Source organism: Limulus polyphemus, unplaced genomic scaffold (genome assembly GCF_000517525.1).
Source record: "Limulus polyphemus unplaced genomic scaffold, Limulus_polyphemus-2.1.2 Scaffold1032, whole genome shotgun sequence".
In the NCBI taxonomy this organism is placed as follows: Eukaryota; Metazoa; Arthropoda; class Merostomata; order Xiphosura; family Limulidae; genus Limulus; species Limulus polyphemus.
In genome coordinates this window covers 71,838-84,901 of record NW_013666642.1, presented here as the reverse complement: position 1 = coordinate 84,901, position 13,064 = coordinate 71,838, and the positions used below count along the sequence as shown (strand labels likewise).

General features: G+C 32.4%; 1 protein-coding gene across 4 annotated transcripts in view; it reads left to right on the top strand.

Annotated features, from left to right (window-relative positions):
• LOC106461794 (F-box/WD repeat-containing protein 5-like) overlaps positions 1-13,064 on the top strand; it is a 49,391-nt gene that overhangs the window by 28,125 nt on the left and 8,202 nt on the right. For all 4 annotated transcript variants that reach the window (XM_022388860.1, XM_022388862.1, XM_022388861.1 and 1 more), the window contains exons 6-7: positions 2,259-2,450; positions 12,069-12,281. In XM_022388860.1, coding sequence (XP_022244568.1) covers positions 2,259-2,450; positions 12,069-12,281 — 405 coding nt within the window. The remainder of the gene's footprint in view (positions 1-2,258; positions 2,451-12,068; positions 12,282-13,064) is intronic.

Sequence of the window (13,064 nt, the reverse complement as noted above, 5' to 3'; positions counted from 1 at the left end):
GCAAGACTTGCATTGGCTACTAAGAAAGTTAGTAGTCGGTGGTCATCGGATTAAAAAGACAATAAAGATTAAAATTAAAGAAATTCATTATAAGTTTAAGAAGTTTAAGTTGATTGGTGTGACAGGAGATTTAGAGAATTATACAAGATCGAGAGAGTTAGTCATACAGAAAATAGAAAATTGAAAAGGGTATATGGAAACAGGTTAGCTGAAAATGTAAGAATTAACAGTAAGGATTTCTTTAAATACATTTAGGGTCAGCAAAATGTTAGGATGAGAGTAGGGCCTTTGGTGAATGATAATAGAACACTCATATCAGAAGTAGGTTATTAACTTACTTTTTCTTTAATTTTTACTAAATAACATTTAAGCTTATTTCTTGTTCTGAATAGTTGGTAGAAAGAAACAAGTTTGAACAAGATAATACATTAATTCTGAGCTTATTAGGAAAAAATTGGTAAATTTAAAGAATGATAAGGTTACTGGACCGGATACCTTGAAGGTGTTAAAAGTAGGTGAAGGCTTGGATATTGATGCTCTTGCTACTATTTTTTGTAAGTTCTTAAATAGTGAGCAGGTGCACTTGAAATTCTTTTAGGCAGGATTAGAGTAAATTAATCTATGAGACCTTGGGCATGATCAAATACATCAATCAAAAGGGTTTCACCTTCTGAGTCAAAACTATAATTATATCTCAAATTGGTCAAGAGATGGAGGAGCTATGAGCTAAAATTTTGTACTTGAAAAACTCAGAACCATTCTATGAGCCACTATGCTATGACTAAAATGTTTTCCCAATAATTATAGGCCTATTAGTCTTACAGTGGTGGTGGGAAAAGGTTTTGAAAGTCAGAAAAATTTGCTTTGCAAAATCATTTAAGAAAATTTTAAATTTTGTTAGATATTCAACATAGTTTCACTAGGGAAAAATCTGGCCTCACTTAATCTTTTGACTTTCTTTGAAGAGGTTACTGCTTATTTAGATGAGAGTAATGGTATGGATTTGGTGTATCTGGATTTTCAGAAAGTATTTGACAATGTGCTCTGTAAAACTTTGTTAAAAAATGATTTCTATGGGTGTAGGAAATAAGTTGGCTCATTGGATAGAAGAAAGCAGGGGGTTGTATAAATGGAATTCAGTGAAACTGGATTAATGTTACAAGTGGGGTACCTCAGTGCACAGTCTTAGACTTTTTTTCTTTTTTCTTTACATCAATGATATAAGTGGAGGAATGATCAATAAATTACATAAATTTGCTAATGACATTAAAGTTTTGGGTGTTGCTTGCTGTGAGGATGCTGCTGCTGCACTAAAGCATTTAGATCATTTGGTTAGTAGGGCAAATAAATGACAGATTACTTTTAATAATGACAATAAATGCAAGTTAATGCATGTGGGTTATCATAATTTCAATTAAAGTATAATTTTGATGGAAATTACCTTAACAGTTTTATGGAAGATAAAAGTTCTTTAGTGTTTTGATTGAACAGTCACTTAAGTCCTCCAAGCAGTTGCTATTGGTGGGGCAAATAGGATTTTAGATTGTATCTACAGAAATATTGAATACAAATATAAAAGGAAGGACATTGAATTCTTGGAAATTTTTCAGAAGAGGGATACTAGGATGATACCTGAGAGGGAAATGTTGTCACATAAGGACAGGTTAAGATCTCTGAAATTATTTTTTCTTGAAGAACTAAAAGTTAAAGGGTAATTTGATTGAGGTGTTTAAGATGGTTAAGAGAATTGATAGTATCAACTTACCTTTTTTTGTACTTAATGGTAGGACTAGAAGACACAAAAATAAGTTTTAGCAGGTTAGAAGTCATCTTCAGGTAAGACAGTTTTATTTTTCTAACAGGGTAGTTGAACTTCGGAATGGGTTGCCTTCAGATGTGGTGGAAGAATTTTTTTTAGATTGAGTTTAGTGAATGGGATGGCCTAGATGGACCAAAAGATCACATGGTGTCTTTAAATTTTTAGTAAATTTGTAATTTTAATGTGTGCTCAAAGTATTATTTTCTTTTTTTCAGTTTTTATATATCATGGCATTCAATTTATTTTCTCTGTGTACTGTCATAATTCTTTGAGAAACTCTTAAAACTGATTGAAGAAAGAATAAATAAATATTTAAATTAATGAAGTAAATAATTTGAACTTTTAAAAAATGGAAATTTTGTGAGATACTAAGCCATAACAGTATCTGCTAGAACTTTAGTGTTTATTTGTTCTGACCCTGCAGCCTTTTATGTTGTAGGTTTGCTGAACAAGTCACAGAAACTGCTACATTGTCCCAGAGAATTCAAGAACGTCGAGAAAAACGCAATGCTCCAAGTGTTTCTCCAAATTGGCAGGATGAACATGCAATAGCTGATCACTTTGATAAGGTTGACCACATCATTGACCTTCATGGACATATAATTGGGATGGGTTTGTCTCCTGATCATAGGTATGTCTTTAGTACATTTGCTTAAGAAGTATTTATAAAGAAACTAATGCATAATGGCAGTACTTGTTTTAACCCTCTTGCTACAGACAGGTTAAAGTGCACATATCATGACCTTTTAAAGAATTACATTCAAAATGAGTTAATAAACTCGATTTTAATACCATATATATATTTTAAGGAAATGTTTAAATAGATCCTCAAATTCCTCTTATATGAGAATCATGACATTTGTTGTCTAGGTCTTGCCCATTTTCTAACTTAATTACCACCCATCTTTGAAGTACAGAGTTTAACATAAGTTAACCATTATAATATAGATATTATTAAGGCAAAGTCTTTATAGTCTTCAATCTTCTTTGTTTATGGAGACAAAAACTAGAAAGTCAGACCCACTTGTCACTCCTACCTGTCACATCCTCTTTCACAAATTACCAGTAATACTTTCTGACGTTTGCTATTATATCCAATAGAAAGACAGAGTTTTAAGCTATCAAATGATGTATTATATTACTTTGTTTTCAGTACAGAGTATTGACTATTTTGTCTTCAGGTTGAAAGTTTGTCATGCAGCATTCAGATTGAGATGCTTAGGGATTTATATTAAGGCTGATATGCCATATCTAGAAAGCCGGTTATATCATAGTAGTTATAGGACAGTGTTTGCTTTGTTTGTGTTATTATTCTGGGTTTTTAGGTACATTATTTTAGTATAGAAAAATTACTCAGTATACTTGTACCATCAGTATAATAATAATTATCTGATATGGTACCTTACCACATCTCACATAATAGCTTTTCTCTTTCATTGCTGCCCTTTATATGCATAAATTTGTTGCTTGTTGCTAACCTCCTCCCTACTTTGACAACCTCTGTTGCCGGTGTATCATCCCAATGTCACTACACTTTGGCTTCATTCGTGGCTTTTGACAGATTCCTTGCAAGGCAGTCCACACACTCCACACAAGTATCTTCCATACTTTCCCATTCTGTTCATTCTTCCTCCTTAATGGTGTATCAGAGAAAATGACATTTTTGCTGGTGGTCTGTGCACCATGGTTACCTTCCTTCCTGTCCTACTGTTCCACATGTCTGTGACTTTTTTACCTGGCTGTTCAGCAGTGATTTTTCCGTGTGTACCATTGCTGGCTGTAGAGCAGCCTTGTCCAGTATATTCCATTTCTCCCATTCCAGTCTAGTGTTTTCCTCTCTAGTCCTCTCCCCTTTTGTCTCCATCATCCTTCTTATCCTATGCCCCTTTCAGATTGGGACCTTAATGTCGATCTCAGTGTCCTCACCCAACCTCCATTTGAACCCTTGGCTACCTATTCTTTATACCATTTGTTCCTCAAGACCTGTTATTGGTTCTTTTAGCCTGTGGTTGTTGTCAGTTGAATGTTTTTGCCCTCAATGTATTGTGTGTCTTTTATCACCATACCTATGTTCTCCTGTATAAGGATCACAATTTTTTTCCTAAGATGTCAGTCTTGTGAAGGTAACGTCACATTCACACCTATTTCTCTACCTTTCATTTCCCAGCTTTTTTCCATAGTTCCCAATTATCCATTGAAACCCTTCCTCTCAACGCAAGATTTCCCCTAACATTCTTATTGGATGGATTCACCAGCTTATCATATTGCTTTATTCTTCCTTGTCTTCCAATTCCTAATGTCTTTTCCAAGTGTCCTTTTTATCAGATTCAGCACCTTTCCCTGGCTGCCCATTTCCATCGCCATTGGAGGAAATCATTCAGGCCGACATGTGGACCGCACTGAACACCTGTGATGTGTCTGTCTCTTCCTCATCTGGATACTAAATACTGCCCGTTGCCATTCTCCTCACCTCTGTTCATCTGTGAGTGGGAAGTTTATATTTGTTTATTTCTCCTTCAGGGTCACTATTTTACATGATGGATCCCACTCTGTGGTGAGTGGTGCCTATCCAGGTATACTAATCCATAAATCTGCACTGTATGGTCTTTCAAGTCTATAATGCCCACTTTTGAGATGGATGTTTCACAAGACCACTAGTAGGTTCATCCTTGCGATATTTTGCATCATAACTATGTCCATCCCAGACTGTATCAACTCATGGACTATCATGAGTAAAGCAGTAGGATAACTACCCATCTTGGTTGAATAAATTGAGACTGACGTGCTTTTAAATATAGGGTTTTGTGATCACCCATTTCACTTTCTCCAGTGTTCCATTCCTCCAGACTCTCTCCTCAGCCCCCCCCCCCCTCAAATATAGTATGGGAGCCCTTACCACTCACTAGCTTTTAGCCACTGGGATGGTGGACTATGGAGACATCCTTCTGAATCTGCTGAATCCCATTCAGTTGAGAGTGTGGTGGTGTTTTGTTGGTGTAGATGGTATGAACCCTTTTCCTACCAAGTACCAAAAGAAAATCCCCAACACCACCTGGTTATGAACTGCAGATGATCCACCAAAATGCAGTTCACTCCTCTGGCTGGGACCTCTCGTTCTACATCTGTCTGGATGTCAGTTCTTGGGTGGTTTTGGATTAAAACTGGACCAGCCAACATAAGTCCTCATACACGTGGCTGGTAATGAGCCCTTGTCCTACTGCAAACTGGACGATACATTCCCAGTGCTGCCTGGTGTTGGATTTAGTGAACCACCAGGTTGCATTTCCCCTTTCTAGCATCGCTCAGTTGTCAGTTTCCTGGGTGGCCTGGTGTTGGTTGTGTACTGAGTGTGCAAATATGTCCTGACTAGGATGGCAGGATGACAGCCATTTTTCCTTCTGCTTCTTCGTTTTGAGGTGAAGACAATAGGGACCCTCCTATTATCACAGACCAAACAATAAATAACCAATTCCACCAGGTTTTGGATTGGAGTTGACTTACTGATTATGGTCTTATGTGCCCTAGTGACTTAACATCATTTGGCATATCCAAAGTACTGGATGTACTTCTTTTCTGCCTGATTTAGCAGTGTGTATTTTCACAATGGGCAAAGAGTATATCTTGTTCAGATGTAGTGTGATCTCCCACGAGTGTGTTCTTCTACAGAGAGATGTCACACTCCATGGGCTCTCTTCGGATGTATTCCAAAGGGTGCTCATCTAGGTAAATTTTGCACTAGTCCAAGGTTCTAGTTAACCTGAACTCCCGAGTCCAGTATGCATGAGAATTTGACAGGACACATAATATTTGACCCCTTGGGTACTGAATATGCACAGCAAAACACCCCATATGCAAGGCAAGCACAAGTACTTTGCTTCAAACTTTGTACCATAACAAACTAAACAGCATACAGTTTGCACACAGATATCCACAAACAACTTCTAACAGATTTCATCAATGACAAGGAATTGCACCAAAATAATGCCACATGATAGTACCACATGATTAACCCTTTCTCCTCTGGTAACTCAGAGTGTGCATGTCACAATTTTTCACAGAGTTACATTCAAGATTTAATTAAACTTCTTTATTATCAATGTATATGAATAAATTTGGCATCAGAACATAGATAATAAATCATAGTTTAGTATCATTTAAGGTTTAAGTTCTTAATTTTATAAGAAAATATTTTAAAAAATTCTCAACCTCCCCTGACATGAGAACTGTGATGTTTGTTATCTGTCTTTTTTTCTTCTGTAATATTTTTACCACCCCTCTAAGAAGTATGAAATTTAATATGAATTACTCATTATAATGTTTTCATCAGAACTTGCCAGTAGTTCTCTCTGGCTATATTATTTACAACCAATATAAACCCAAAGTTTTTCTCTATCAAATGACATATTATATTATGTTATTATCTGTTCAGAGAATTTTCCTTCTATTTCTATTTTCTTTCCAGTTCAAACTTTTATTTCCACTGGAAACGTATCGACTAGTTTAGTTGAATTTTTAACAGCTCTTGTCACACAGTTAGAAAACCAGGAAAATGTGATAGTTGTGGAACATTGTTTCCTTTTTGTATGTTACTATTTTGTGTTCCTTGGTGCATTATTTAATTAAATAGAAATTATTTAAAGCATTAGTACAATTAGTATTAAAAAAAGTACGATTAAGTTTCATCGACAGTCAAGAGCAAAAAAATAGACCCATATGGGTACTTTATTTCTTGTTTTTGATGTGTATTCTTTATTTATTATTGTAAAAGTAACTAAAAGGTTTAAAGTGAAAACTTTTTAGGTTAAATAAAGTAAAATAAATAATTGTATTAATAATAATAATTTTTTATGAGGTATGCTCATTAGTAGTTTGTTTGTTATGTAATTCGATACCATAATGTAAGCTGCACGTTCGCAATGTGATTTACAATCTATATGGTGTGAACAATAGTTAGACACTGCTCAGATAGCAGTAAAACAATAAATTAGATTACTGATACCAACTTTAAGCTACTTAGGATAGACAATTGTGGTTTTCTGTTACAATATGCAGTCATTTCAGAAAGAAAATAGAGAAAATTTCATAATTTTTTATGGTGGTTACGAGGTCGGTCAAATGAACCGACCTCATATAGAGTTAGGGTAAAATAAAATAATAGATAAAATATAAAGCTTTTCTGAAAAAAAAAAACATTTGATATTTATTTAGGAGGTTTTAGAGGTTTATTTGAAAATTTTCAGATGAAGAAAAGTATCTTTAATCTTATGAAAATTGCTTTGCACTCATATAAGAAAACAACATGTAGTGGAAATTGTAAATAAAGTTTTTCATAGGAACTAAATTTTTTTTTTTTTTTATTTATTATTATTATTATTATTAAATTCTACCTGTGGGACTAGTGAGAATCCTGTGGTTCCTCCACCAGTTCGGTGTGGGATTCTAGCTATCATATTGGAAGTTATAAATTTTCTAAACTGAAAGTGTACTTCCAATAGATACTTACCTCATCACTTCCAGTGCTTTTTTTTTCTTAATCTTCAAGTGAAGATTGGGTTCTACAGTATAGAGGGAGCCAGCTGTGTCAGGAGGGTATGTTGCACTCTTGTTGGTGGAGGGCTGTTGCATGCTTACTTGCATGCTACAGCACAGCTATACCATGTTAAACATGTGGTATGGGTGGGAGTATCAAAGATAGTGGTGAGGAAAAGTTTTCTGCATATAAAGGGCAGCACTGAACAAGAAAAGCTCTTATGTGAGGAGAGATAAGTATCTATAAGAAATTAATTTTCAGTTTAGGTATGCTTGCGAGTTGCTCATGCACTATGTCATTCAATGCAGTAACTTGAGCTATACATTCTCCAAGTGATCTACAATTTGCAGGGCAGTTCATTGGGCAATAAAACAAAAGAAATTAAGTATAAAAATATGTTAACTGTTACAATTTGCAGTCATTCTAGAAAGAAGTGGTAAATTAGATTTATTTCATATTTTTCATAGTGGTTAAATAGTTGGTCAAATTGATTGAGTCCATATAGAGCCAGAGTAGAGAAAATAACAGATAAAAATAAAAAGTTTAACTGAAAAAAAAGCATTTGCTAATTATTTAGGAGGTTACACAAATGAAATTGGAACATCAGATGAAGAAAATTATTTTTTTGTTTTGACATGAAAATCACTTTGCACTTGGAGCAGTAAACATTAAAAACAGTAAAACTTCTGATGTTTTGTATATAAAAGACTTGTAATGTTTACTGAAAGCGTGTCAAATATTATAAAGATACACTTACCATATTAAAAGTTATAGTATTGAAACCTGATGGTTATTTTAGGGTTACAAGGTCAATATAATCCACCAGCCCCATATGGAAAGAGTTTAAAGCAATAAGGAATAGAATTTACAAAACTGTGAAAAGTTAATTTCAGTAGATTATTTTAATTCTGGAGATTAAATGGTTTGTAAAAATGGAATTAGTGCTAGGAAAACAAACAAAAAATGGCCCCAAACTTAATAGTACAAAAAATGTAAAAACTATATTTTTAACGTAAACATCTTTTTTTTTGTAGGATCATTATTTGCACATCATTTTGGAATTTAGAAAAAAGATATCATTGCACTCGCATTATTCTTCAAAATATTAAACATAATGCAACAAGACCAGTTTAAGTTGTGGTATTTATGGTGGTACTTCATTTTTTGTGGTGTTATTAATTAGGGCATTTATAATTTGGAATGGTTTCTAAGAGCGTGCTATAGTGTATGCTTTAATGGTGAATAGCTTGCTTTACTACCCTAGCACTTAAAACAAAAACCCCATATATGCATGCTATATTTAAGTGTCTTTTCTCATTACCTTGTAAGTATGGATAATAGTTCAATATTCATTGAAAAAATCATAAAAGAAGTAAATTAGAGTATTTACCTGGAGTGTAAGTCATAGTTTTTTACCAAAAACTACAGCAAATGCTAGTTATACTTGGGTCCTTATAAAACCTCATGGCATATTCATTTTAGTGATGTCCAAACACCTGAAAAAGCTTTTACAAACTTCATTTTTGTGTGTATATATATGTTAAAAATTTATGTTTTAATACTGTAAGTATATAGAAGTTTAAGACTGGTGTTCAAATGTTGCTTGTTGATTGGCCAGAAGTTATTAGTTTTACCTAACTTACTGTCATACCAACACACAGCGAGCATTTCAGTTGTCAGCACATTTGAACATTATTTATTTGGTAGTACATCTGTGTAAAATTTGTCACATTCTTAGATTGTTCATTGTAGGATGATAAGATACTTTTACAGTTATGTATTTTATGTTGTTTGGTTTTTCTTTTCCAAGGAAAAAAAGTCATGATGTACATATGCTTTTTATTGCATAAAATCAAGTTAAATTCAACAAAGCTTCACAGCTGTATTTCTCTGTAAAATTGTAAACTCAAAAATTAAGCTCATTTTCTGAGTTTATAATTTTGTAAAATGCTTTAATTTTCTCTATCATTGTTTTTTAAGAGCTAATATATTGTAAAAAGGGCATCTTTTATCAATCTGTTATTTTAAAACAACTGGAAAGGAAAATAATTTTGCCTTATAATGAAGAAATGCACAATTAATGAAATTGGTGACAAAATCATTTTTTTTATATTCAATTCTACATTTCTTTAAGTGTAAAATAACCTTTAATACATTTTTGATATATATAAATGTAAGTTAATCAGACTTAAGACAACAAATGTAATTCAAAATAAATAAGACTTAACTAAAACACTATGGGGTAATCCATTCTCGTAACTGAACAAGCATGGTTCTCATAACACAATATAAAATCTATATATATATATAAAAGCCACTCTGTTCATAACACTACCTTTGGTGGTTACGTTTCACTTTCTGTTGGTAACACTTTCTCTGTTGGTAACATTCAAATTTGCTCGGTGGTTAGTCTCAAGTGGAAGTCTTGCAATCAAATCCCAGCTGATTGAGAATTTTTTATAACCTTTCTTAATTATTAACTCATCACATTTAGAGCAAGATCATATAATATTGAGAAAAACTAGAATAACATGATAGTTTAAATTAGGGATTTTAATTATTTTGTTAACATTCAGTTATAAAGACTGGATGTTAGAGTGGTGATAGCATGTAAGCCTCACTTTCAAATCCCAGCAGAGTTGGGATTTTATTTGAAACTTTTTTTATGTTTATATTTTAAGTATTTATTATCATATGTACAGCAAGCTCTTTAAAAATTTGGAAAAATATGAATACCATTATTGATTAAATTGGGTATTGTATATTACATATAAACACCATTGTGTGTGTCTGTTTCAAACACAACTTAAATATCTTTTCAACCCAATAGTTGGTGCTACTATACATTATTAATGATGTTTCTCAACTTAGGTAAGAGATTTTTAAAAACTTAGTCAAAAATTCTGTAAGCAATTTTTATGAACAGTTATACCTTCATGAATTTTCTCTTTACTTTAAAATTACTTGCCATCATCACACAATTAATAAATTGCAGACATTTGACCGTGTAGGAATATTTCTTAGAGAACCCATTTTTTGCATGGTTCAATCTATAAGGCTTTATCAAGAAGCAGATTTGGAAATAACATAAAAAATATATACAAGTTAACATTATTGTAAAAGACCACTTACAGGAGATGACCAAATATAAAAAAAAAATGTTTTTATGAAATAATAGCAAAGGGATACACATTCTTTATACGTGTATTGTTACTATAATATAATTAATTGTTAGGAAACGTGTTCATAAAACATTAATTTAGATTTAATTTTTAGAAGAAAAATTAATCACCATTTACTGTTATATGATGGGCATTCAGGTAGTAGCTACTAATTAACTCTGTACAGGGGCTCGGTCATTTTGACTGATCTTGTAACAAACATGTAACAGAAACTATACATACAATAAATCTGAATTTACTAAGTGTATTATCAGAAAATTTAGCAAGCTTTTAGTAAATGTTACAAGTCTATTTTAACTAAAGTTTTGTCTGGATTTATGAAGCCTTTTCCGAGTCAGTCTAAGTGCAAGGTGATTTTCATATTAAGAATAAAAATGCATTTTTTTTATTATGTAGTTTTATATTTCATTTACATAACCTTTAGAACCTCCTAAATGAATACCAAAAATTATTTTCAGTAAAACATTGTTTTATCTGTTATTTTCTCTACCTTAAACCTAATTACAGGCTTGGTCAACTTGGACAGCCTTTTAACCACCACATAAAACACAAAATATGAAATAAATAAGTCTTAAATTATCCTCATTTTTTCTAGAATGACTGAATATTGTAACAAATACACTAGTTATTCTTACGACCAAAACTAGTAGATTTTTCACTGTTTTATTTCTTTACAGTTACATTTAAAATCCTCTCAGAGTATGGTCAAAGTTATTTATCATGTTGTAAAGCTTTGTGTAAGACACATGCTGAATTGCAATATTGTGCCTCATGAAGTGTATGTGCTATTATTATAAGTAATTTGATTATTTAATTTTTTATCTAACCTAATAAGTTTCTAATTTTCAAGTTTTTGTGTTTGTAGGCATAAGAAAGAATCAGTCAAAGAATATTAAGCCTAATTTTTTGTAAGGTTTTTGATATGGGCAATTTACAATACAAATTATAGCCAAGCACAAAATATAGAATGTGCTAAAACTACTATAATTTAATTGACTTTCTGACTAAGCATTAAATAAGGTAAATAATTTTGATAGTTGGTCAAGCAAAGCTTCAACACTGGCAAACAGTGAACCTGGTGGCAAATTTTTCAAAACTGGATATCTCAAAGGCTCCTAGCTTCATCTTACACCATAAACTCCAATCTTCTCTCTGTTTGTTAGAAATAATCTAGGAGTAAATGTCAGAGTGCATTATTGACATTTTTTGAAAAACAGGATGTTCTAGGAGGGGTGGGTGTGACATGTGGGTTTCACTTTTTTGAATATATCTTAGTAAATCAAGAAGCGTAGAGGCTATAAATGTACATTTTAGCTCAGGGATATCTATAGTGTAATTTGTGGGAAACTTAAAAGAAAGTGGAAGCAGAATTAAAAGAAAAAAACTGACCCACAGATTGTCTTTAATAGTTCAGGAGTACAGTTTAATCATTTTCTTAAAATTTTGTTGCATTTTCTGCAATGAAATATTTAGTGCCACATTTTTCCAAGCACAACGAGCTAAAAAACTTAACAATAAACTATTGTATTTTTTGTAGGTATTTATATGTTAATAGCCGCCCTTGGCCCCAAAACTATGTTATTGAGCAACCCTTGTTTCCGCCACCAATTGCCCAAGAAATTGACATTCATGTGATAGACCTTGTGACCTTAAAGGAAGTAGGAACAATGCTGAGATCTCACAAAGCTTATACTCCAAATGATGAGTGCTTTTTTATTTTTCTGGATGTGAGTCAGCAGTATGTTGCCAGGTAATGTTATTTTTGGATTTGAAATGTACATAGATGTGTGTATATTTATTTATTATTATTACAGTGTGTATTTGTTAGACCTACAATGGAATTAAACTTTCTCATCCTAATTACTATACTATAAGTAAAAAACAAGTTACCATTTGCATTTGTTTTAAGTTAGTGTATATTTGTTAGCTCAGATAAAGACAAGTGAATAAAATATAATTTCCATTGATAATAGATATCTGGTGTTATGATATTAGATTATTTTGTTCCTTCACTCATGCTATGGCAGAGATAGGTTTTTTGAATATTTATATTCAAATGGGGATTATTTGCTCATATATATTTACCTTGAATGTAGGTTGTGTCATAACAAAGGTTTGAAAAATTGTAACAATAAATGGAATATTTGCCAGAAAGTAAAAAGAGTTTGGTCTTTTCCAGCTTTCTGTAATTTACCTACTTGTTGTATAAATGGTTCTGACACAACTTGTGAAATTGTGATATTTTCAAGTACTGAATGATTATGGTTCCTAAATTTGTTCTTACACAAGCTTTTGTTTATCGTGAATGACCATGTAACTAGCTGTAGTAATAAAATTCTGATATTTAGCTCTTTCAGCATGGGCTCGGTTTCTGGGACCAACCTCGTAACCATTTTGTGCTTGCTATAACTTTTAAATTAATAAGCTTATGTTAACGAAATTTTGCAGATTATCAGTAAACATTACAGTGCTTTAATACGCAAAATATAATTTTTTTTTTTATTAAGTCTTAACGGTTTGTAAAGCAATGTTT